At 45.2% G+C, this 26135-nt stretch overlaps 1 protein-coding gene across 3 annotated transcripts in view; it reads right to left on the bottom strand.

Moving 5' to 3' along the window:
- KIAA2012 (KIAA2012 ortholog) overlaps positions 1-10350 on the bottom strand; it is a 105566-nt gene extending 95216 nt beyond the window's left edge. Inside the window, exons 1-2 of one of the 3 annotated variants that reach the window (XM_044768431.2) lie at positions 9862-10350; positions 8411-8695 (exon numbers count right to left, since the gene is read on the bottom strand). In XM_044768431.2, coding sequence (XP_044624366.2) covers positions 8411-8695; positions 9862-9981 — 405 coding nt within the window. In that variant the 5' untranslated portion in view covers positions 9982-10350. The remainder of the gene's footprint in view (positions 1-8410; positions 8696-9861) is intronic. The other 2 variants (XM_070508410.1, XM_070508409.1) reach the window with 2 other exon arrangements.
- Positions 10351-26135: the final 15785 nt, after the last annotated feature.

Raw genomic sequence — 26135 nt, 5'->3', positions numbered from 1 at the left:
TGAAGTAACAGAAAGAGAACTCAAGAATACAATCCAATTTACAATCTCAATAAAAAGAATAAAATATCTAGGAATAAGCTTAACCAGAGGTGAAAGATCTGTACATTGAAAGCTACAAAACATTATTGAAAGAAATCGAAGAAGACATAAAGAAATGGAAAGATATTCCATGCTCATGCATTGGAAGAATAAACATAGTTGAAAGGTTCATACTACCTAAAGCAATCTACAGATTCAATGCAATCCCAATCAGTATTCCAATGACATTCTTCACAGAAATAAAACCAAGAATCCTAAAATTTATGTGGAACAACAAAAGACCCCGAATAGCTGAAAGAATCCTGAGAAAAAAGAACAAAGCTGGAGGCATCACAATCTCTGGCGTCAAAATATACTACAAAGCTATAGTAACCAAAACAGCGTGGTACCGGCATAAAAACAGACACACACAGATCAATGGAACAGAATTGAAAGCCCAGAAATAAAACCACACATCTACAGACAGCTAATCTTTGACAAGGAAGCCAGGAACATACAGTGGAGGAAGGAAAGTCTCCTCAATAAATGGTGCTGGGAAAATTGGACAGCCACATGCAAAAGAATGAAAGTAGACCATTATCTTACACCATACACAAAAATTAACTCAAATGGATTAAAGACTTGAATGTAAGACCTGAAGCCATAAAACTCCTAGAAGAAAACATAGGCAATACACTATTTGACTTCAGTCTTAGCAGTATCTTTTTGAATACGATGTCTACTCAGGAAAGGGAAACAAAAGAAAAAATAAACAAATGGGACTACATCAGACTAAAAAGCTTCTGCAAGGCAAGAGAAACCATCAACAACACAAAAATATAACCCACCAAAGGGGAGAAAATATTTGCAAATCATATATCCAACAAGGGGTTTATTTCCACAATATATAAAGAACTCATACAAATCAACAACAAAAAGACAAACAACCTGCTCAAAAAATGGGCAGAGGATATGAACAGACATTTTTCCAAAGAAGATATACAGATGGCCAACAGGCACGTGAAAAGATGTTCAATGTCATTAATTTTTAGGGAAATGCAAATCAAAACTACAATGAGATATCACCTCACACCTGTCAGAATGGCTATAATTAACAAGATGAGAAATAATAAGTGTTGGAGAGGATGTGGAGAAAAGGGAAGCCCCATACACTGTTGGTGAGAATGCAAACTGGTGCAGCTACTATGGAAAACAGCATGGATATTTCTAAAAAAATTAAAAATAGAAATGCCATTTGGTCCAACCATCCCACTACTGGGTATTTATCCAAAGAACTTGAAATCAACAATTCAAAGAGATTTATGCACCACTATGTTCACTGTAGCAGAATTCACAATAGCCAAGACATGGAAGCAATCCAAGTGCCCATCAGCTGATGATTGGATAAAGAAGATGTGTATATATATACAATGGAATACTATTCAGCCATAAAAGAAGACAAAATCGTCCCGTTTGGAACAACATGGTTGGATGTTGAGGGTGTGATGTTAAGTGAACTAAGCCAGACAGAGAAAGACAAACACTGTATGATTTCACTCATATGTGGAAGATAAACACATGGACAAAGAGAACAAATTAGTGGTTACCAGGGGAGAAAGGAGTTGGGCGGGGTGGTGGGCGAAACGGGTAAAAGGGCACATATGTATGATGATGGATAAAAACCAGACTATTAGTGGTGAGCACAATGCAGTCTATACAGAAACTGATATATAATAATAATATTCACCTGAAATCACACAATGTTATAAAGCAACATGACCTCGATTTAAAAAAAATCACAAGCGGTGATGAGGATGTGGTGAAATTGGAACCCCTGTGCATTGCTGATGGGAACATAAAGTGATGCCGCCACCACTATGAAAACAGTACAGCAGTTCCTCTAAACATTGAAAATAGAATTACCATGTGATCCAGCAATTCCACTTCCGGGTATATACCCAAAAGAACTGAAAACAGGGACACGAACAGGTATTTGTACTCCCATATTTATAGCAGCATTTTTCACACAAAACATGACAGCAATCTAAGTGTCCATCAGTGGATGAATGGGCAAACAAAATGTGTTGTAAACACATACATAAAATGTGTTACGTACAAATAAAATGTGTTACATACATATATATACATATACATAGTGGACTATTATTCTGATACATGCTACAACATGAATGAACTTTGAAGACATTATGCTAAGTGAAATAAGCCAGTCACAAAATACTAAAAGGATAACTACTATAAGATTCCATTCACCTGAGGTACTTAGGGCCGTCAAATTCAAAGAGACAAAAGATAGAATGATGGTTGCCAGTAGTCGGGAGGAAGCGGAAACAGGGAACTATTGTTTAACGGGTAGAGAGTTTAAGTTTTGCAAGATGGTCAAAGTTCTGGAGATAGATGGTGGTGACGGTTGCACAACAAATGTGAATATACTTAATGCTACTGAACTGCACACTTAAAAGTGAGTAAAATGGTACATTTTGAATGATGTATATTTTACCACAATAAAAAAAGAGCACGTACTTTATAAAGTTGTCGTGAAGGTTACAGGAGATAATAAGGGTAAAGTGCTCAGAATGATGACGAGGGTAATAGCACAGGCCACTGAAATGTGTGCCGTTCTTATAAATACTCTCTATCCACTGGTTACACAAGGGAACCCATGGATGAAGTACATAAAGCCTAGAAACGTAGGAGTCCACTGGATCGTCTATACGGCTTACTATGAAGGTGTTACCAATAACCCAGACTGATTTTAGTGAAAACCTGATTTGCTTTCCCAGAATGGTAAAGGGTTTTAACAGGTGTGTTGGAAGACCCAGGTCCCTTTTTAAAGACGCCTTTAGAGCTGGGGAGAGGCTTCTTCTCTCTAGCTCATGGGGAATCTTCAAAATCAGGCCCTCCAGGGTTTCAGAGTGGGGCTCTGGGATCTGCTGTCTGGGCTCCAGACCCAGCAGCACCACTTGGGTCTTGTAACATGATTCCACGTTTGCAACGTTTGTAACATTTTCAAGTTAAACTTCAAGCCTCAGTTTTTCCTCCCACAAAATGGAGGTAACTCTAACATCCAGCTCACAGACAGTGCAGATTGAGCGAGGTTACAAATAAAATGCCTGGCACACCCTAAGCGCACCCTAAGTGTTAGCTGTTGTCGACATTGCCGTGACCTCCTAGTCACGGTTGGCCCATGTCCTCGGCTGATCCTTCCTACTTCCAGGTCTATTAAAGGCTCCCAGTGTCACAGCTCAAGAGCTTCTCGCATGGAGGATTCTCGGCAGAAGAGCCGTCAGTCACTTTCTCCCTTGTGTGGCTTTGGTGCCCACTGGACACTTTGTTGATGGCCATCACAGCCCTATCACTTCTTAGGGACACCACGGAAGAAGGAACAGGTTATTGGTGAGAACCTGCAAAGGGAACTTCGTCCTCCTGATCTTTGGCTGAAAGGATAATTTATTTTTCTTCCTACTTTTCTATATTTTTATACTTTGTGTGATGAGCCTACATTATGGTTAGGATAGAAAACTAAACTTCATTCAAAAAACATATTTCTTATGATATTACCAAATAGAATGGTAACCTGAAGGTGCCTTCCTAGGTTGGACTTTGGCTGAAAATGCCAACTAAAGAGTGAGCGCCTTGAGTATTGAGATGTGGGGAGAAATTAGGCAGCATAGAATGAGTCAGGATAGAGTCAGAGGAACAAGGTTGACGATACTCTTAAATGTAACCACACGTATAAGGGAGATGGCAGCAGCAATGGAACCTTGGTTGAAATCAACTATAATAATCTGAATCCTGCTTACCTCTCAGAGAAATGAGCTGCTCTATGAATTGGATTTTTAAATCAAAGTATTTTAAATACATTATTTAATCAATGTCCCACTGTTGGACATTTAAAAAAATCACAAGATTTACAAAATCCTAAAAATATAAGAATAAGAAATACTACACAATGTGAAAATTATTTAATATTTCGGATGATTTGCGAGCCACTTGAGGATTCTGCTACGCTACGAGAGCATCATTATAACTATCATTTAGATACTACCCCAAATTATGGTTATTTAGGTTTTATAGCTATTTGGTTTCTAAATAATGGGAAGCTGAATGAATTAAAGGTTTCAAGATGAATGGTTTTAACTCTGGGAATGTTTGAACAACCATTTCCTTCTGGTTTTTTTTTTTTAAAAAAACCAAACACCCAACATATCTGTGTGTAGCCAGAAGTGGAAGACCTCTGGCATCTAATCTCCTGACTTAGCACTTGGTCTTTGCTCATCAGGAAGTTGGGCCATCAAGCGAGTTAAAGAGCAGGCCCATGTTGAGCTATGAAACCTGGACGTATTGCCACGTTCATGTCATTAGACCCACATATAGAACCAAAAACGACTGTAGGTGCCTTAGAGCTTTGACTGCCCCTCCCTGTGACAGCTGAGACTCTCACAGGTCTGGACCGAGCCTGCGTTTTGTGGGTTTCCTGATTCACGGTCCAGCCAGGATGGAACCTTCTGTGAGCAGCACTACTTAACTATTCCCCCCTTCCCCCTCCCCATCTTGGCTCTTTTACTTTGAATGTGGTGTTTTTAACTCACAAACTGTACTATTTGGACAAGGAAATACTGACCTGAGGAACAGATGGTGTGGTTATTGGTGGGCTTCACTTACAGTGCTGTTTGAGATGTGGGGAGAATGTTTTTTCTATTTTGCTATTTCATTTCCCTTCCTGATCCCACCTGGCTCTCTAGGGTCTACCTCTCTCTCTCTTTCACCATCTACCTCCTTCAAAGCCATAGATTGTTATTTTATCTTAAAAATTCCATGACTTTAAAAAAAATGATGTTTGGTAAAAATATACGTATAAATAAAAATATGATTTATAATCTCAACACCCATGGTAAAATTTTGATGTGTATCCTCCTGTTTGTATAACCAATTTTTAAAAATTGGGATTATATTAGGTACGATGTTATCTACACAGCCTAGTCTTCAATTCTGGTGCAATTATCTATATGGCTGTATAATCTTGAGTGAATTACTCAGACTTTCTGTGCTTCAATTTCCTCACCTCAAAATGGGGTGATACTCCACCTAGCCCCAGGATGGACAGAAAGCATACATGAGCTATACACGGAAAGCGCTTAGGACAGTGGCAGGAGCATAGAAAATACTGAAAAAAATGTTAATGAGCATTGGTATTCTTATCATATGAATACTATTTTGTAACCTGCTTTTAAAAAATACACCATAAGGGGCCAGCCTGGTGGCATCGTCGTTAAGTTTGTGCACTCTGCTTCAGCAGCCCAGGGTTCACAGGTTCAGATCCCAGGGACGGACCTCTACACCGCTCATCAAGCCATGCTGTGGCGGCATCCCACATACAAAGTAGGGGAAGGTTGGCACAGATGTTAGCTCAGGGCCAATCTTCCTTACACACACACACACAACAAAATACCGTGAATATTTTCTCAAGTTATTCATGACTAATACGTGACTTTATTGCCTGAATCAAAATCCATTATACGACTGTACACAAATTATTTAGTCAATGTTCCATTGTTGCACAGTTATTATTTTCAGTATTTTGTATAGTAATAAATAATCCTGTAACAAACATTCTTGTGCATAAATCTTTGGGCACACCTCTGATTATTTCCTAAGGTAAATTCCTAAAAGTGGAATCGTGAATCAAAGAGGTTCAGCCCTTTCTAGGCTTTTACCAAAATGCCCTCCCGAAATGTCGTGTAACTTGTGTATGAGGCAGCTCATTTCCCCACAGCCTACCTGGCACTGGATATTACGGTTGAAAAAGTTTCTCACAGTCTGTAGTTTTCATAATCGGATGCTGCTCTGTAGTTTACAAGGCTCTCCTCTTCCGAGGTGTTCGTCTTCTATAACCCCACGTCCCTTTTGAGCCGCTTCTCCTCCTATTTTAATCTACTGTGTCCTCTAATCTCACATCCTGGCCCTGCTACTGTTCCAAACCTTTTCTTTCCTTTCTGCTTTCCTCATACCATTTCCCTCCCACCCACCTGGAGTTAGACTAGAGAGTTCTGTCTTGGGCAGGTGTGTGTTATAAATCTAGTAGATGGTTAGCACGGGAAGACAGGAACTTCTTTTTTTCATTGAGCTCAAGGCTAACTAAAAATGAAGCTGTCCCCAAATAGACTCATCTATGTTATAAAGTAATAAGATCCCTGTTGCCTGAAATATTTAAACTATATGGACAAGTGTCTGAAAACTGTGGGAGGTATGCTTACTCTGGGCGATAAGTTAGCCTATATGTCAGTGTCCAACCAGGAAACAGAAACCGCCCTAGGTATTTAAACACAGAAGGAATTTAATTCAGGCAATTGGTCACACAGGTGATTAGAGAGCTCAGAAGCCAAAAAGATGGTGAGGCAACACTAAGATCAGTAACATCAGGAAGCCAGCACCACCCCCAGGCTAAAGGACAGAGGGATGAGCAGGTGCGGTTACCTGGAGGAACCTGGAGCCACAGTGGGCATGTCTATTTGGGCCTGGACCACAGAGATGAGGCAGGTGCTTCTCACCACCCCAGGTAGAATGGGAGGCGAGAAATACCCTGTCTTTCCTCTTCTCCCTCTCTATTCTCCTTCCAGTATCTTCCATTGGCAAATTCAATAAAAAGCCAGTTGACACAGATGTTTGTGGAATTATATGTAGCCTGTGGTCAACTCCACCATGATGCAGAGCAGAGTAAGAGAAGGGTGAGGCTGTAATGGCAAGCAGGCCAAGTCCTGGCACAATGACTTCTGGAGGCCATTCCAAATCCACAGAAAATAGGGCGAAGTGCAAAGCATGGTGGCCCTGGAGAGGTAGATAGTCCTGGGTTTGAATCTTGGCTCTGTCATTTATTAGCTCTGAGATCTTGGCCAAATCACTTAATTCCTCTGAGCCTCAGTTCCCTCGGCTATAAAAGGGGCCAAGAAAAACCATATCTCACAGGGTCACTGTGAAGATTAAATAAAATAATGTCTATAAAGTGTTGGTAAGCATTCAACAATTGGTTTCCTTTCATCCAAGAATTTATAATTTTAAGACAAAAGACAATTGGACATTTGGTCAAGGTCATTAAACGTCTCTGTATTTTGAGAGAAGCGAAAGGAGCAGACGAATCTCCCCTTTGGAAGCTCTGCCTAGGGTGGGGTGGGTGACAAATTGCCCAATCATGATGCTGGGAGATGATCTAAGAAACATTAAAAGTATCGCACATGATTGATTCATTCCACAAACATTTGTGGGTACTCACTATTTTCTGGAAATGATTTAGACATGGTCCCTGCCCTCAAGGAGATGGCAACAGATGGGCAAAGAGAGAAATGGAAACGATGATGGTTTGGGAATGTTCCTGGAGGAGGGGGCAATGGGCTATCTCTGCCCAGGGAAGTGGGGGAAGTCTTCACCGAGGAGATGGCATCCGAATTGTGTTTTGAAGGATGAGTGGGAGTTTTCCAGCTTCAGAAGCATGTGCAAAAGCGTGGAGTCACAAAAGAGCATGGGGTGTTGGGGGAATGGTGAGCTCTTCACATCCATAGGGCCTCTAGGGGTCCGTGGTCAAGGTGGTGCTAAGAACAAGTGAAAGACATGGCTACAGACGGAAGAGAAAGGCAGCCCATGAAGGACCTGGTGCAAGAAGCTAATGACTTGATCCTGTGGGGAAGGAGAAGCCAGTAGACTTTTAAACTAGGGAGTAACTCGCCACCTATGACCTAGAATTTCACAAAGTGCCACGTCTTCCCAGTCTCCCTCAGGGCCTCAGCCAAGGGGCTGATGCACACAGTTACATAAAGCAGGGGCCATGTGCACATCTCATAAGACATAAGAAAGTATGAATCAGAAAAATGAGCACAAGGGTTTCCCCTTAATAATAAATTCAGAATGGAAAAAGTCATTAACTCATCCTGCAGACGCTGAAGGGCTCAAGGTAAATATTTAAAATGTTCTCCTTCTCATTTCCACAAAGCCAAGAACATCAGAGGTGTAATGATGATGCTTGCAGCTACGAGACAGGATTTCAAGGATTCTGATGAAACGTCTACTGGCCCGGATCTGTCTGAATGCTGAAAAGGACTTTGTGTTACTCTAGCGGGAAGGAAAACACAAAATAATAACGATATAGCTCTGGATGCTTTCCAGAACCCTTTCACAGACAGTATCTCATTTAAGCCTCGCAACAATTGTGTGCATCAGAGAGGACCGAGAGTACCATCCCATTTTAGAGACAAAGAAATGGAGGTCTGAGGATTTCACACCTTCCTTAGGATCTGAGAAGAAGTTGTATCCAAAACTACAAGTGGATTTCTAGACATGCAGGCCAGCGCGGTCCCCGACCCCCAGGCGCTGCTCTGCCTACCTGTCTCCTTCCGTAGGCTAGGATGGCTTCCTTGAGGTCCTGAAGCGTGTGCAGTTCGAGATCCAGCCTCTTTCTGGGACCTGTGGGGCCGTAGGGGCCTTTTCTCCTCTCTGCGGGGGTCCATGCTGATACCGCTAGACCTTCTGAGTACAGGATCAGGGCGCCCTTTCGAGTGCTGAATGTTTTAGGAAGAAACAGGCTCCACGTGTGCTGCTTGGCCCTGCCCCCATCTCGCGGTTTGCTGACCAGGACATAATTTTCTGGGGACTTCCAGTTCAAGTAATCCTGCAACGGAAAGAAGCCACTTTGAATGATCCACTGTGGAAGGCCCTTTTATGACAAATACTGCTTGTACAAGGAATTTGATATTTTTTAGTGACTAGTTTTCTCTGCTCACATGGTGTCACGAAACATAATCACTCCTCTTAGCAACTGATTTTGTCCTCCACGTGTCAGAGTTAGCAGAACTCAGGTCCCGGTTCTGTTTTACCCCACACAACTTTCAGGGGAGCCATTCGTGCCTGGAGGCGTCAATGGGGTAGAGTGTAGTTTACAGGCCAGGTAAAGTTTCCTGGTATGCAAGTAAGTAGTCAAAATTACCAAGGGCAGCAGGTAACTTTGAAATTAGACCTGGACTAGCTGGCAGTTTAAATAGGAGAAAACCATTCCAATCTGTCACTTCTGCTGTACACAGGGAGAATTTCTATACATTCCAGATGCTCTGTAACATTACCTAATTTGGCTATTTAGGAGCCTGTAAAGTAGTTACATATCTTGTAAGTAAATAAATGCCATTGGCCACAGAGGTCCTTTGAAACTTTATGTGACTTTTAGTATAGCAAAGGTCAAATATCACGACAAACTACCATGACAAGGGAAATCTCTGTGTGATCCAAAATTTTCAAAGTACTCTCAATGGATTTCTTATTCCTGGTAGGACTTAATGAAATAAAATTCCAGTACAACAAGGGAATTTTGCCACCTCTTTAAAGTCTTTTAAAATGAGAATTTTTTTTTGCCGATATTAAATATGAGTCCTGTGGGTTGAATTCCAGAAAGTTCAAGGAAGCCGTTGAAATGGTATGAACATACACAGCATTTCAACCACAGAGCATGACTTCCAAAAACCAGACAGCCATCCACTTGCCTAGAACCCAGGTGGAAATTCTGGTCTTGAACCAAACCATCCAAATTGTAGACAATCTGGAATCTCCTTTGGTCTAAAGCAAATGAGGCTGTGAGTGTGCAAGGGAAGGAAGAGGCTCCCAGTGGCAATCTTGGTGTGTCAGGCAAACCACATTATTTTCCTGATAAGGAGGAGGGGAGACCTGCCAGCAAGCCCCTCTCCCCTAACAAAACAAACTGAACACACATGGCTCAGCCCCACATGGAAAAATAGAACATTCCTGCCCCAGCCCCGAAATGCGCCTTCATTCAGCTGTAAGACTCACCTCTGGTTCAAAATAGACTTCTAGCTTCTGTTTGTTCTGGACCAGCCTCCCGTGTCCCCGGCTCAGGAGAGAGAGCGAGAACGTGTTTTCCCCGCGCCCACCCTTCTCAAGGCAGTTCATCCTGGTTTTGAAGACTGAGAGCTGGTCACACCTCAAGGTTTCCCGAGCTCAGTAGGGAGCCCAAGAAGACCACAAACACTGGGCCTTTTATTAAACACATTTCCCCTCGTACAGCAGCTTCTTAATAACAACCAGCCACACAGTTGAGACAGTGTGCGTCTTTGTCGGGAGAAAAAGTAAACCACAAACCCAGACTCCTCAAGCCCAGGACTGTCCACACTGGGCAGGCTCTCTCCCTTCGCCTGCACCCTTGTTGTCCCTTGGTGCTGTTGGTGCTGTTGCTCTGTTACCGCTGGCCATGGGCATCTACATGTCCGGCCGCAGCACCATCCTTCTCATTGTGAAAGCAGGTTGTTTCCCGGTTGCTATGGCAGCACACGGAAGTGCAGGCCCTTAAACCAGCCTGGGCAGGGCAGCGGCTGCTGAGGGCAGTGCTCGCCACTGGGGGGAGGGAGGGTCCAGCGGCACTGAAGTGACCAGGCTCAGATTGCAAGCCTTGATTTCGAGGGGGAGGGGCGTGTTGGGATATTTTCTCTGTTATAGTACTCATCTTCTTTTAGAGTGTGTCTTCCCCCTTCTGATATGTGAGCCTGTCACTGTCAACTAACCATGAACAGACCCAGAGGAGTCGTCTGGGTCACCTAAAACCACCTGTGACGCTTACCTTGACTGGACTGCAGGCCACTCTCTGGCACTTGCTGCTTTGCACGGCTGAGCGCGGGGTCCTGGGGATCTCCAGACCCCTTTGCACACCTGGTTCTCTCTTGGCAACTCCTGTCTCCAGAGGGGGGGCACTTGGGAGATATGGGTGGCAGGCTATTAATTGCCACAAAGACTGGGGGTCAAGGCTGGCATTTAGCAAGCAGGGGCCCAGGATGCTAACCGTTCTTCAGTGTGTGGGACTATCCTGCATAATGAAGAATTGTCCTACTCAGAATGCCAGTGTCACCTTCCTTGAGAAACACTGCTACGACCTGGGCTGCTTGGTTCTCCTCGATGCTGACACGGCAAGGAGGATGGACGGGGGGAAGTGGGTCAGGGAACAAAAAGGCGCTTTTGGTGGTGACCAAGGACACTGCTTTGGCCTGGAAAAGCAACCTGCCGTGTCATGTGTCGGCAGAACCTCATTGGTAGTCTTGTGAGAGTGCCCCCTGCTGACCTGCATGAAGCAGTACAGGAGGCTACAGGCCCAGTTATCCTTGAGATCTCCCTCCGTGGGGGCAACCTTGCCAGGAGGCAGGCTCAAGTCTCACGAGGAGGAACCAGAGGTCATGTTCTGTAACTAGATTGGATTTACCATGGGGAATCAAGACAGTGAATGCAGAGGATCAAAACTGAATTTAGTTTAAACCACATGGATGCCACTTCAACATCCATTAGGATAGCTATTATTGAAAAAAAAAAACCCAGAAAATAACAAGTGTCTATGAGGACGTGGAGAAATTGGGACCCTTGTGCACTGCTGGTGGGAATGTAAAATGCTGCAGCAGCTGTGGGAAGCAGTCTGGCAGCTCCTCAAAAATTAAACATGGAATCACCATGTGATCCAGCAATTCCACTTCTGGGTATATAATACAAATGAAGTGAAAGCAGGGATTCAAATAGATATTTGAACACTCACGTTTATAGCAGCATTATTCACAATAGCCAAAATGTGAAAATAATCGTGTCCACTGACAGATGAATGGATAAACAAAATTTGGCATATACATACAATGGAATATTACTCAACCTTGAAAAGGAAAGAAATTCAGACACACGCTACAATATGAATGAAACCTGAAGACATTATCCTAAGTGAAATAAGCTGGTAACAAAGGGACAAATATTGTATGATTCCGACCATAGAAGATATTTAGAGCAGTCAAATTCATCGAGACAGAAGTGGAATGGGGTTTGCCAGGCGGTGTGGGAGGAGGGAATGGAAAGCCGTGTTTAATGGGTACTGGGCAACGACGTGAATGTACTTAATACTAGTGAAAGGCACATTTAAAAATGCTTAAAATGACAAATTTTATGTTATGCATATTTTAGCAAATTAAAATCTAAGAAAAAAACATATAGCAAAGAGAACAAAAAACTGAATTTAGCACTTTATGATCTGAAAGTGGATCAGGCGACATTACTGTGGAGTGCCCTCCTCGGAGCAGGTGAGACAGAATCCTGCAAAGTTAGGGTTCCGGATAGTCACCAGGGGTCCGAAGCTGCAGTGGTTCCTCTCTTTTCCCTCTCTGCCCCTTCAAAGGGCAAATGGTACCCTTCATCACAACTTCCCCGAGAGGTTCCTCCATGTGAGACATGGGTCCCTGCCATCGAGAAGCTTCCGGCAGGGTGAGAAGATGGGTACGTGTGAACCAGGGCCTGAAAGATGACGTGACAGCTATGCTAATGGATAACAGAGCTGGAGATATGTAGGTACTGTAGGAAAAGAGGTGTGTTGGGGGGTGATGCCTGGTGGTGGCCTCGTAGAAGGCTCGAAGATGAGCGATATGAGCGGTGACTTTAATGGGCAGTAGTGTATGGTGAGGAGGGAAGACGAAAGAGGGGGTTGCAGGAGGCATGGACAGGAGCGTCTGAGGCTGCTGGCGAAGGACAGCTTCTCTGGTGTAGCCAGAGCCTCAGGTCATGAGGGCAGAGCTGGAGCTGGAGAGACAGGCCGGCCGCCCGGGACTGTGAGGCCACACGGGCCTGCTAAGCCTCTTTGGACTTCGTTCTTCAGGTCGGTTCTTTAAGCAGGGGGGTGATTGATCCTATCTAGGTTCTAGAAGGATGCTTCCGAGAACAGTGTGAAGGATGGACAGAAGGAAGCATGCTAACCTCATAAACCTCTGGGTAGACTTTCAGGGTCTTGCCACTCGGGCCAACCTTCCCTTGGATTTGAATGAATTTGCAAACTAGGTCAGGAATAATCACTTGCTCAATGGTCTTGGGTGGAGACATGCAGGGGAAAGTCCACACCAGCTGCAATGAAATATAACTGTTGCCATTTTGAAACGCCCTTACTCAGGGAGGTAAGGTAGCATAAGAGGAAAATGACAGAGAGACTGGGACCCCAACGAGAGCCACTATCGTCAGCCAAGGAATGACTCCAAGTTTCTCCAGAGGAAATTCCTTCTCTGAGCTCACCTGACTTGGAAATGTTAACTCATCCATAAATGGTGAGCCAGGCCCCCAGGAAGTCTAGGTTGAGTGAGCATCTCACCTGGCAAAATACCCAAGCGCCCATCTGGCCCTCTCAATGCTGTGGCAAGGCCACCAGGCCTCTCTGAGGTTGTAATCTGTGAACGGCAAGACCACAGCTCAAAGTGGGCCCCCCCCAAACTGTCGTGTTTACATCCATGCTGTTTAATATGGACAATGAACAGATGTACAGATCAATTAATAGACATTTAAGAGCATTTACTCAGTCCCCACAGCAGTTTATGGGAAGTGCATTTAGAAAGCAATCGAGGTTATTGCTATTCTAAAGTGCTTGGGGATCGCAGATGAAAGGCCCTTGTAACTGGAAAGTATTTATAACTCAAGAAGAAACTCTCCACACCCATGTTATATAACACCAACCCCATCTCCTGGCATGTCGGACCTGTCAGCCCATGCAGCATGTCTGTTTAAATTACACTGTAAATTCTATAGAGTGGAGACCTCGCTTTTATGGTTTGTAAAGCATCGTGAATAACCATGGCACTCTGTAAATAAAGAGAAACCACATGAAACAAAGAAAAGAGATGTTATTCAATGGTCATGTCCCCAGTGTGCTCAAGAATTTGTCCCTTGCTCCAAAGTGCATGCGGTGAATGGACGCTGCTCTGGGGAGGTGGCCTAGGGGGTAGCGTCAGGCTCCCACCCGCTTCGAAGGGCAGTGTGGTAGTGTTTTCTAGGAACTGTGCTCACCTACAGGGCAGCCTCCCAGAAGAGTCGTTGGTGTTGCCCTTCTTACCCAAAGAGGAAAGATCAGTGCACAGAGTGATTGAATGGTTTTGCACAAAGCCACAGAGCAAACCAGAGGTGAAGTGAGACCTTGTCCCAGTTTGGTCCTAATCCCAGCCTGCTGTTCATCCCACTTCTGCAAGAGAGTAGGAGTGACTATTCACAATGGCTAACGGCCAGTGCTCGGGAAGCTGCCGCGATGGAGGCCATCTTGGTGCCCTCTTCAGCCACAAAGCTGGTGACTGGACGCTGGATCTGTGTCTGGCTGCTGCGAAGGCCTGAAACACTCCAGCCTCCCCAGCCTCGCTTCTCCTCACTTTACCTTGCACATCTAGTTGCACAGGAGTCTAGGAAATCATATTTTCAGCTTTCTAACCTCCCGCGCTGGCATGGGGGTGGAATGAAGGCTGATAGAGCCATCCACAGTTGTCTGCCATAAGCACTAAAGACAAGTTGCGTGAGAAAGTCAAAATAAGGGTTTTTTTAAAGATGTGGACCACGTATATGACAATCAGCATCGCCTTGCATCAAGACTCTTTCCATCTGCTGGTGTTTTATACTCCCAGCTAGACTGTAAGTCTTCAGAAGGTAGGGACAGCCTCTTATAATTCTTCCTACTTCCCGTAGCACCCCTTGCATATAGTAACAGCTGAATAAATATTTGTTTCTTACTTTATAACATGGCCAGAGAGGTAGGTAATGATCTTGGAGCGATTATGAAAGATATATGAAAGAAGAGGATTAAACCAAAGCCTATCTTAGTAGCTAGTGGTTTGCCTACAGGAAGAAGCTTAGAGCCATAGGTTAAAGACTCAGACCATCAAAAACTTGGTATTTGAAGGCTGAAAGGACACCAAGAGAATCAGTGTGGAAGATACAGCCCTCCAGACTTGTTGGAAGAAGCGCAGACTTGCTGAGGATGAGTTACTTGGCTTGTTTGGAGGCTGGGGCTAATTTCTCATGTGGCCAGGTCGGGTTTGAAAGGAGAAAATGCAAAAGGCAATAAAGATACTCTAGAATCATAGCAAAGGGGAATGTGTCAGCGATGACTCCTGTTGCCATTCTCTCCTTGTCTATAAATTACGGCCATGTGGCCCGCCCAGCTCAGGAGGGAGGGACTGGACATCTATTTCATTTAGATCTTTCTGAAGGGTTTGCCTTGGGAGTGTGAAATATTTAGTTATGTTTTGCTCAGGGCTTCATTTTATTAGCAGGAGTGCTCACAGTAATTGCAAGCTTTTAAATTTATGGTGGGGAGATAGTAAGGTTGGAGAAGAAATAAAAATCACACATTCTTGGTTCTTTCATAACGTGGGGAACATCAGTCACTATTCCAGCCTGCAACTCATCACAGGGGGCAGACGCAACGAACCTGCTCGGGAACCGACCCCTGGAGGGTGACGAGACCAGTAGTGACGTTAATTCTCAGAGGAGAATCTCAGAGCAGACGCCCTTCATCAGAAGTACCTGGATTCTGATCATTTAGAACCATTGAACATTAAAGTAAGAAGATATAATATTTTCTCTTCTTATGTTTTATCTTATGTCATTGGTATGGTTGTGGGTAAATTTTTTCTTCTGATTTTCATCAAATGTTGTTACAGTGATGTTTGTTTAATTAACCAATAAGACGATCCATAAGGCACTGAGTGTAGAGCCTCATGTAACACGTGCTCAATAAATAGAAAATATTACTTAACAAACAATCCCTGTCCCTAACCCAGAACACACATGAATTCCCTCCCCGCTGTGAGCACACGGCAGCGGGTGGGGGGGAGCTCTGTACGAAAGGATCCTCTGAAAACCGTTTCCTCACACTAGGAACTCTCATGTGCAGTGGACAGCAAGTCTCTGGGCCCCACAGCCAGACACGCCTCTGTTGCCTGACTTCCAGTTCACTGTGCACACTCTATGATGAGAACGGCTTTTATACCTTCCAACCACCACAGGGTAAGAATTGTGAGCTGTCTGCTAATCATTTTAGGGAAATGTTAATCCGATGTATGAAACATGTATCTTTCCAGGCACGTAGGTATTGCACAACCCAAGGTGCACACAAACTCTCTTCCCACTCTTTGCCCACCTCAGTGAGATTTTGATGTACAAATCGGTATCTTCACTCACAGCCCCAGGAGGGGAGCAGCCAGGGAGCTGGAGCTGACAGTCTGAGGAAGAGGAGGGGCATCAGGGAGCCTAGGTTCTGGGAGAGCCTGCCCCTCAAGGCCTGGCATTGCAAGAGTGCACCCCTCGTGTGAACCCAGGAGCCCCTGGCCCACAGCTAACCTCATTGCCTGTTACTCAGCCTTCATAGTTCCCTGTGGGAAAGCATTCAGACCTTCCTGAGAACTGAGTCAAGGTGCAAGCCCCTCTGCAGAGATTGAATTAACCACACTGTGCAGGGATGGGACCCAGAACAGATGCCTGACTTTGGGATTGATTGGGGAGGAAAGAGAGCGAGGAAGAAATGGCACCGACAGAGGGCAGTATGCCTTGGGAGGGACATTGGGAGGCCCATCCACAGCAGCTTTGCCCTTTCCCCCCGTTTTCCCAGAAAGGAGCCTGTGCCCACGTCCCTCCAGGTAAGAACCTTAAAATGGGGCAGAGGCTGCCGACCTCTGGTTGCCCCCAGGAGGATCTGTGAGTATATATTCAGGGAAGAGGGGAAGCACTTCCTTCATGTCTCAGAGAGCAGACCCACCTGGGGTAGCAGAGTCCCTTCTCCAGAGGCCAAAAGACCGCACAAAACTCTACCACAGTTGAGAGGACTCAGTAGCATTATAACAAGTGTGATCAGACGTGAGCAGTGCCCTCTGCAGAACCTCAGGCTCCAGCCAGTCCTGTTCATGCCCACCTCTGCCACCAGCCCACTCCAAAGCAGGTTTCCGGGGGAGCTAGTCAAGCAGGAGAGCATCTTTGAAATGGTACATTCCAATGGAGAGACTGATGGCAGGGGTGGCTTTTCAGATTTTACAATAATCCTTCTCTTGATTCACTGTCTAGACAGGGTTAGGTGTGCAAAGGGTTAATGGGCCTCCTAGGACTCAGCTGCCAAGTACACTTAATGCTCAGTCCAGCACTCCCGGCTTGTATTCTTACGCTGCTGGAGTGGCCTGTTCATGGCATCTGGTTCCCTGGCAACAGCTTTCATTGGCTCAATCAAAGCCTTTTCTTCTTAAGAAAGCTCCTACTGAGACGCCCACCACCACCACTAATCACCATCTTAACTCAGGGTTTAGGATGCAGCTGGTATGAAAAATAGCATTTGTGCATGTGAGAAGATAAAGCAACGGACTGGCTTGAATACACCTGCCTTGTGTGATCCTTCACTGGTTTTCTACAGGACCAGTTGGAAAGTACCTGCTTTTCCACTGGGACAGCAAGAAAGGCTAGGCCAGACAGCTTCCCAGAGCTGGAGCTCTTTGTTGGGCAGAAGTCCATGAGCCTGGGTGATTCATGACGAGCTGTTTCCTGGGCTGGTCTGTGATATAACCGCGGGTTCTGTGCTCTGACAAGGGGCGTTGCTGAGCGGAGGGCGTTCAGACAACGAGATCCATATTGTGGAAGGCTTGTCCCCTGTCAGCCACAAGCTGGGGAGAGAAGTCAGCCTCCACTGGAACCCGGCATCTGGCGGCCGCTCCATCCCGCCTCGAGAAGTTTCGCCAGCTCCAGATTCACTAGGAGCAGCAGGAAAAGTAGCTCCTCATGCAGCATTTGGGGGAATAAAAGTTGATGAGAGTCTCTAACTCACAAAGATGGGCATTTTTAGCAGAACTCTTTAGTCTTACTGAGAATTGCTTTGCGTTTTCCTGTTTTTTGGGGGAATGACTAAAACGAAAGCAACGGAGTAGAGAGGAGGAAGGCCTGCGTCCCTACTTTTGGTTTATCCATATCAATCCGTTCATTCATCTCACCTTTTTAAAATCAAATTTCATCCCATGTGCTTATACTCACTGAAACCCAAACACACAGCATCGTTCAGGAATTGAAAGTGTTCAAAATTCACAGTAATATTTACAGAAGATGTTGACTTCTGGCCTGGCCACCCACCCTAACATTTGTGCTGCCCTGACCTTCTGGTTCCTCAAGAGAAAACAGTCATCCTGGTCATGGTGCCAAGATGTAATGGGACAGCTGACGGTTCAGAGACAGTTAGGGTTTGTGGCTGCTCTGCTTGGGTGAGCGAAGGGCCCCTCCTGCTGTGTGTGGGCGAATGGCTCTCTGTGTCTGACACCAGCCCGTCCACAGCTTAGCAGGTAAGGGTGCTCCATGGGGCTGCCTCACATGTTGTAAAAATATGTTATGGAAAGCACTTAACAAAAACAACAAACATTTGAGAGCTTTGTGAGGACCAGTCTTGTTCTGTGTCTTATTAGATGTGTAATGGGAAAATTCTTAACCTTTCTGAGCCTCAGTTTCCTCATCTGGAAAAGGGGATAATAACACCTATCATATGGGACTGCTGCAAGGACTAGCAGAAATGACGTGTCTGGGGCCTGCCCCCATAGATTCTGACTAAATTATTCTAAAGTAGGGCCCTGGAGTCCATCGTTTTTAGGAGCTCCCCAGGTGATTCTAACATTCAGCCAGCGTTGAGAATCACAGATGGAAGGCACTCTTTGGTTATTTATTTTTTAGGCTGAGGAATTCCTTGAATATCAGGGATTCTTGAGGATGGAAATAAGGAGGAGGTAGTATTTATAGAAACAAGATTCCTTTACTCCTTCTTCAGATCCAAGACTTATAACAGATTGGAACGGATATGTGGCTCAGTGCAGTGGAAGCATTCTCTCCCCTGTGAGCCCTTTCCAGATGGGTCTTTATCAAACAGCTTTTTCATCCAAAAAAAGGAAAAAAAAATATTGAGTACCTTCCATATGAATGTTTTGATCAGAGATTGTGCAATAGGGATAAATAGATAAATAGCATAGTCCCTGGGCTCAGGAGGCTCCCAGCCTAGCAAGGGAAGATAAGCCAGGCACAGGGAGCCTCTATGCTCCTGGACTTGGCAGGATTAAATAATAATACCCTGAGCTGCTTTCCCCTGGGGGAAGCTTGATGGGGTGACACAGGAAGTTTCAAGACACTCAGAAATGGGGGACACATTTTCAGCTCGGATTCTTAGCAGGAAGTGATTCTTATCCTTCCTAACAAAGGAAACACACTCTGATTAAAGACCAGGAGAATAAAGACACAGAACCCTTGGTTAGAGAGTTAAACTTTATGAAATACCGCACTCCCGTTTTCATTGGTTAGCAGAAAAGACAGCAAGCATCTGTAGGGCATATTTTAAAGAAGAAAATGTTTTGACTACATCACTTGAAAGATGCTTGATGACGAGGATTTTAGGCTGGTTAATTTTTAAAAAACTGCAGATGAGAAGCAGGCTCTGAGGATTGGAATTTGCTTGCTCTTTGAGAGATATTTGCCTTTGTGAAGGAAGGGGGGATGACCTTGTAGGGACCTGAAATTGGCCACCCCAGGATATGTCTCTTTGGCATTGGGATTGTTTTGGGCCAGATCTTAAGAGTCTAAGAAATCTTTCTTTCGACTCCTCAGCTCACCGACCCCGCATCACTTGATATGTAAAGGCTGCATATGGAATAAATATGTAAATGAAGACAACTTTGAGTGGTTAGTAGCAAGATGGGGTCGCCCAAAGCCATGTGGGATGTGAGATCTAGAGAGTCCAGAACCTGCGGGAAGAATCCAAGCTGATGCCCAAATGGTTCTCTTGGCCACACCGTTGTGAGTTTTCACTAATTCTTTGGAGTGGAGAAAGAGGAAACTGGTGTTGGAACTCTTGTATATTCCTTGGTGTTAATTCTGTATAAGAATATAACATAAGGGGCTGGCCCGGTGGCACAGCGGTTAAGTTCGTTTCAGTGGCCTGGGGTTCACTGGTTCGGACCCTGGGTGTGGACCTACACATCATTTCTCAAGCTGATGAGGATTTTAGGCTGGTTAATTTAAAAAAAAACTGCAGATGAGAAGCAGGCTCCGAGGATTGGAATTTGCTTGCTCTTTGAGAGATATTTGCCTTTGTGAAGGAAGGGGGGATGACCTTGTAGGGACCTGAAATTGGCCACCCCAGGATATGTCTCTTTGGCATCGGGATTGTTTTGGGCTGATTGCTTTCCATAAACTGAGACAGGGAGGGAGGCTCTGGGGAATGGAACTTGCCCTTGTTGGGACACATTTACATTTGTAAGGTAAATCTCTATCTGTAAAAGGTGCTTCCCTCTCTGTACCAGGGAGAAGAAGAGAGATGACCTTGTCCCTAGAAACTCTTAATGGGGAAGGCAAGAACTTAAGTTGGTTGCTGTCTGGCAATCTCACGTAACTGATTTAGGGTGGTGGCTTCTAACCTTTCTAACCTTTACTTAATCTGATTTGATTCTTGTCTAAAAGTCATGGGATCACCCAATGACCAGGCCCCACCTGCACTGATACCATTTTAACTTTTTTCCATGTTCTTTCCTTTGTCTTGTAAAGAGATGACTCACATACTCATGCCTTATAAAATTAGCCCTAACCCTCAACTCAGCACAGCAGCAGGAGCTCTGCCTGCCCATAGGTCCTGTCCCCATGCCAGCAGCAGCAGCAGGAGCTCTGACTGCCCGTGGGTCCTGTCCCCACGCACCAGCTCTGCCTGCCCATGGGTCCTGTCCCCATGCCAGCGGCAGCAGCAGGAGCTCTGACTGCCCGTGGGTCCTGTCCCCACATACCAGCTCTGCCTGCCCATGGGTCCTGTCCCCATGCCAGCGGGGGCAGCAGAAGTGGCAGCAGCAGCAGCTCTGACTGCCCATGGGCCCTGTCCCCGTGCTATTCCACACTATTCTCTAAATAAAAGAGCACTACTGCCAGATCTTAAGAGTCTAAGAAATCTTTCTTTCGACTCCTCGGCTCACCGACCCCTCATCAAAGCCACACTGTGGCAGGCATCCCACATGGATGTTAGCTCAGAGTCTTCCTCAGCAAAAAAAGGAGGAATGGGGGCAGATGTTAACTCAGGGCTAATCTTCCTCAGAAAAAACAAACAAAAAATAAAAATAAAAATAAAACTGTAATTAAAAAAAAAGAATATAACGTAAGCATGGCAGATAGGTTTCCTATTATGTACCGAATCCAATCAGTTGGTAGTGGCTGCCTAGAGCACTGGACTGAGAATAATTCTGGGGAGCTGGCCTAGCACAAAGGAGCTCCACGGCTGACCACTTGTGTCTTCTGTGGGCGAGGGAGGGAGAATGAATTGCGATACATACACTGAGCTTTGCCAACTCAGTGTTGTAAACCGTACAGAATTCTCATTACAGGATGTGGACTTAATCATTCTTAACAAATGTTTTTGGCATCAACCTAAAGTCAAAAGTTAAAGAGCTGTTCCATCCATTAGTGAATTAACCCTAGTTCCTCAATTCTGAGATGCTGTATACTTTAAGACACACTGCTGATTTAATACCAGATTTTAAGGGAAAAGACACCACCGTAAATATGAACACGCAAAATAACATTTATCCATACGTCCCTTTTCAGCACCTTATTCAAGGTTTGAGAATAAACCTCTTTCAGATTCAGCCTATGGATTTTTCTGAATCATTTGTGACCATTGGCCGTTGTGCGTGGCATTATGGGGATTTTCTGCTGTTTATCGCCTGGCCTAGTGATCTCGACCTCCTGTGCAAATGGAGCCTGGGTGGTCTAATTGTCAATCGTATTGTTGAATACCAGGGTTCATTTCTGTCTCCTGTTTGGTTAAACTCACAGTTCGGTCCTCCCCTTAATTATTTCTTTCTGGAAGGTAAACAGCTTCTCTTGAAGGTCATCCAGAAGGTTCTGAAAGATATTGAGAGCGACTTCGCAATGAATAAGTTTATCATACAATCCTCCTTTAACTTAAGACGTTCTGCTATGTCTCCTAAGCGATCCTTCCATTTTTATTGTATGTAATTACAGTGTCCATCGTGCGGACTGACAATCCTCTTCCTGCGTCCTCTGAAGTGCTTGGCTGTTGTTTTGCTAGAAAACATGAAAGTGCAGTCATACCTTCCGCCATAAATATTTGCTTCACTTATTGTAAATACGCCTCACTACGTTGTCCCTTGCGTAGGCAATAACAATTCTGTCTCAACTTATTCTCCTGCCAGCAGGTGGCAAATTTCTTTTGACATAAGTTATAAGTGGTATCCCAACTTTAGAAATGTTAAGATGTGAACATACAGCACTCTGAGAATAAAGAGAATAAAGCAGATATCTGAATGAGGGATGTCTGAGTATTCAGGTCAAAGTTCCAGGGCCCAGAGTAAGGAAATAAGGTAAGCAACCTCCGCTCCCACCCTGTCCCCTTACAGAATAGTATCATACAGGGTTAGTCATATCTGGGTGTGCTGCGCATAACACACACAATACAAAAGAGAAGGCATTACAAGAAAGTAATACAAGAGAGGAAGTACTAAGCTGCCTAAGAGAGGAGTGGGGAAAATACTATGGGAATTCAGGGGGACAGTACTTCTGCTTGTGTAAATCAGGGCAGGGGAGCAGGTGGCATTCAAGCGGATGTTGAAGAAGTAGGTACTGAATGGGGTCATGTGGAGAGAAGAGGCAGACTGTGGTGGCCGTGAAAAGGCGCCACTCAGCTCTCCAACTGTGAGTGGCGTAATTGACCCAGGGCCCCGGTTGTGCGCTCTGAAATCTATCACACATTTGTGCTGAGGCTGGGCTTCCCACGGGCTGCTCCCAGCCCGTGACGGAGTGTGACAGAGGTACAACAGCAGCAGGAGTGTTCTCGGGAGGCACTGCTGACATGGGACTCCTTGGTGGGTGACTTTGGCTCAAGGACTCCCTGGCAGCCTTGATGAACTTTTTTACAATTGTGCAACAGCCTAAGATACTTCCATCCAAACTTTCTTCCTTCCCCCTTCTCCACGTGGTCAAACCTGTCCCCAGTCTGACAGTCCTCCTGGCTCCCTCCTCATTTGCCCTCCCTGATGTTTTGCCTAATAAATCTCTTGCTCATCTAATCCTGTCTTAGTGCCTGCTTCTTGGAGGACCCGGATAGACGTCCAACCCTAGTTGAGGTGCCAGGTAGATGTCTTCAGTGCATTCCAAATTGACCATTCCCTTTGCTTTGCCATTTCCAACCCCTCTCCCAATCACCGCTGTGCCTGAGAAGTAGGCACTGTTGGATGGTCTCCAGCGGAAGAGCTGTGTTAGGCAGTAAGAAGTGCACAGAGGAAAGTCCTGGAGAGAAGGAAGCAGACTCAGAGGGTGAGTAGAAAGACATCCTAATTTTTTCCCTTATTACGCTAATTATTTCTTTAAACAGAATTTATTTTTTAACAAAAAAGTGTATTTTATTAGTTGGTACTCTTCTGGTTACGAATGACAGAAACAAGCTCCATCTGGATGAAGCAAAAAGGGTTAACATGGGGCTCGCTGGTGGCGTAGTGGTTAAGGTCGCACCTTCCGCTTTGGCAGCCCGGGGTTTGCAGTTTCAGATCCCGGGTGGGGACCTACACACCGCTCATCACACCATGCTGTGGCAGGCGTCCCACATATAAAATAGAGGAAGATGAGCGCATGGGTGTTAGCTCAGGGCTAATCTTCCTCAAAAAAAAAAAAAAGCGGGGTTAATTATGATGACCTTGATGGCATTGAGCTGCATCTCAGGAACAAGTACAGTCACGGACCTGAATGACATTCGGCTGCTTTTCTGACTCTCCTTCTGAGGCCCATGAGATGGCCGCTGATGACCCCTGCACTTTACATCCTGTGGTCCAGGGACCCAAAGAAAGACTGACCTCTCCTTTTTAATTCTGCTTCTAATTCCCAGGGGGAAGCTCAAGTTGGCCCGGTGTGGATCAGATGCCTACCCTCACAACGACCCACTCTGTCCAGGGATACTGGGTCAGGGAAGGGACTGTGATTGCTCCATGTTACTAGGGTGGGGTTCATGGTCACTATGTGCATAGCGGTCATTCTCAAAAGAGGAAGGAGGGCTGCTGAGAAGCCAAAATCGTATTTATACCACACAGAATATGCTTGCAATACATGTCATGCAGCACTGTTCAGCCATGCATAGACACCTAGAGCTATTTCTTCCGCAAGGAGCTTGACAGCTGCTCCGCAGTCTCTCCGGAGACTCGGAAGGGGAGGAACCCGCATCAGGGCACACGGCTCTCGGATTTGATCTGGGCAGATTTTCAGAGCTTCAGGGAGTGGCTTCAGCTCCATTAGGGACTGCGGCCTCAGAGTTGCTGGACACCCTTTCCCACCCACCCCAAATCATCAGATTTGCTGGGCTAGACTTTCAGTAGCCTCTTATTTCTCTGACCAGGAGGAATCTGCATAACATGGACGAGAGAGATCACTAGATTTAGAGTGGGGAGACCTGAGTTCTCATCTTGGTTATGTCTTTAACTGGCTATGTACCACTTCATCTCTCTGCACTGAAATTTCTTCGTTTGGGGACCTAAACAAGAAAGACAGATCCCAACCCAAAGGTCCTCTGATTCAACACGTCGTCAGTCTGTTATGAATCCGTTGGGCGCTCCTTATGTATAGCACTACTTTCTCACTTGAAACTAACTCCCACCCTCCCTCTCTCTTCCTTCTTTCCTTCCTAATACACATTTATTGAACAACTAGTATGCACCAGGCACTATGATTTGGACACAAAAAATAAACACAACCAGTCCCAGCTCTCAGAGAATTCAGTCTACTGGGGCAGCTGACACATAGACAGACAATTAAAATACTCCCTGATAATGCTGGTCACGTATGAGGATATTTCCACAAGTGAGTTCTTCTTTCTTGCACTGATTATGAGTTTTTTCTTTTCTGTAATCGTATATTGGCAATTTCTGCAGGAAATGGCACCTTTTAGTTTTTCTTGAAAGAATGTAGTGGATACAATGTTTTGGTTGTTATAGCCATTCCATCAAGAAGAATAAAACAGTTTTTGGAGCCAGCACATTTGTTCATTTAACCAATATTTTTTGAACATTAATTTGTGCCAGCTCTGTGCTAGGAGCCTAGAGGGGGTGATACACAAGGAAACCAAGAATATATAATTACGAGTTGTAGTAAGTTCCAAAAAGGAATTAAACAGGGAATTTAGATGGAGAATAATGGAGGTGGAGAGGTACCTGATGAGACAGTGGAGTCGGTGAATTCCTCTCTAAGAGGACGTTTCAGCTAAGACCCTTAGAGAGAAAAGGAGCCTGAAGGGCCACGCCGGGCAGTGGGTGGGCACTGAGTTCCCACACTGAGGGACTTGAGGTAAGAGAGAGCTTGGTGAGTCTGACCACCTGAAAGGAGGCCAGTGTGGCTGGGGGGCAGTAGGCAAGGGGAGGATAGTAAGAGATGAGGGTGAGGGTAGGTAGAAGCCAGGTCAAGGGGGGCCCTCCGGGCCAGTGTAAAGGGTTTGTGATGGGAGTCACTGAAGGTTTTGAAGCAGCAGTGACTTGATGTGATCTGTGCTTTAGAAAGATGGCTCTGACTGTTGGGAGTGTTCCGTCCTAGCCTGATGGAAGTGGAACCCTCTTGTATACCCAGTTAGGGGTGTGTTTTCCGAGTGTCGTTTGGCAGGAGCTAAGGGAGACAGAAAAGGGAACAAAAGAAGCTCTTCACCTGTCCTGGCTCAGCCTGGCCCAGCACATCCTTCAGCCTCGAGTGAACATGTGGCCAATGGAGGAACGGGGGTTGTTTCTTTTCTGCTTTGGCTGATGGATCTCCGGCTTCTGGGAAGGTGACAGCAAAACAGAAGAACAGGAAACTGGGATATAAATGCATGGTCTTCTCTAGAGAAGGCTAGAAGAAAAGAGAACAATTTAGAGGGCAACATGTTGTATAACTTCTTGTGCTGTCTCACTGGCTCAGCCAATCTGCTGGAGGGTGGGGCCAATGCAGCCAGGCATCTGGATGGCAGTGGACAGACCGTGGATTTTGAAGTCAGATAGGCTCAAAAATTGGCAAAATTTTGCAATATAATCCTGGACGAGTTACCTAACCTTTTTGAACCTCATTTTCCATATCTTTGTAATTGGAATAGTACCAATAACCTTGCAAGGTTGTTGTAAGGGTTAATGGCGGTAGTCTGAGCCACAGGTGTGTGAATAAATGGGAGCTGTCATGATTCTGTAGAGAGAGACGGTCATCTGTTAGGCCTTCAAGAGCAAACCAGGCTTTGAAATCCCCCTTCCTCTTTTGGGACCCCCGTCTCTACCTTC

This window comes from Equus asinus, chromosome 4, assembly GCF_041296235.1.
Source record: "Equus asinus isolate D_3611 breed Donkey chromosome 4, EquAss-T2T_v2, whole genome shotgun sequence".
In the NCBI taxonomy this organism is placed as follows: Eukaryota; Metazoa; Chordata; class Mammalia; order Perissodactyla; family Equidae; genus Equus; species Equus asinus.
Note: the sequence above shows the minus strand (reverse complement) of the source record. Positions and strands in the feature narration are given on the sequence as shown.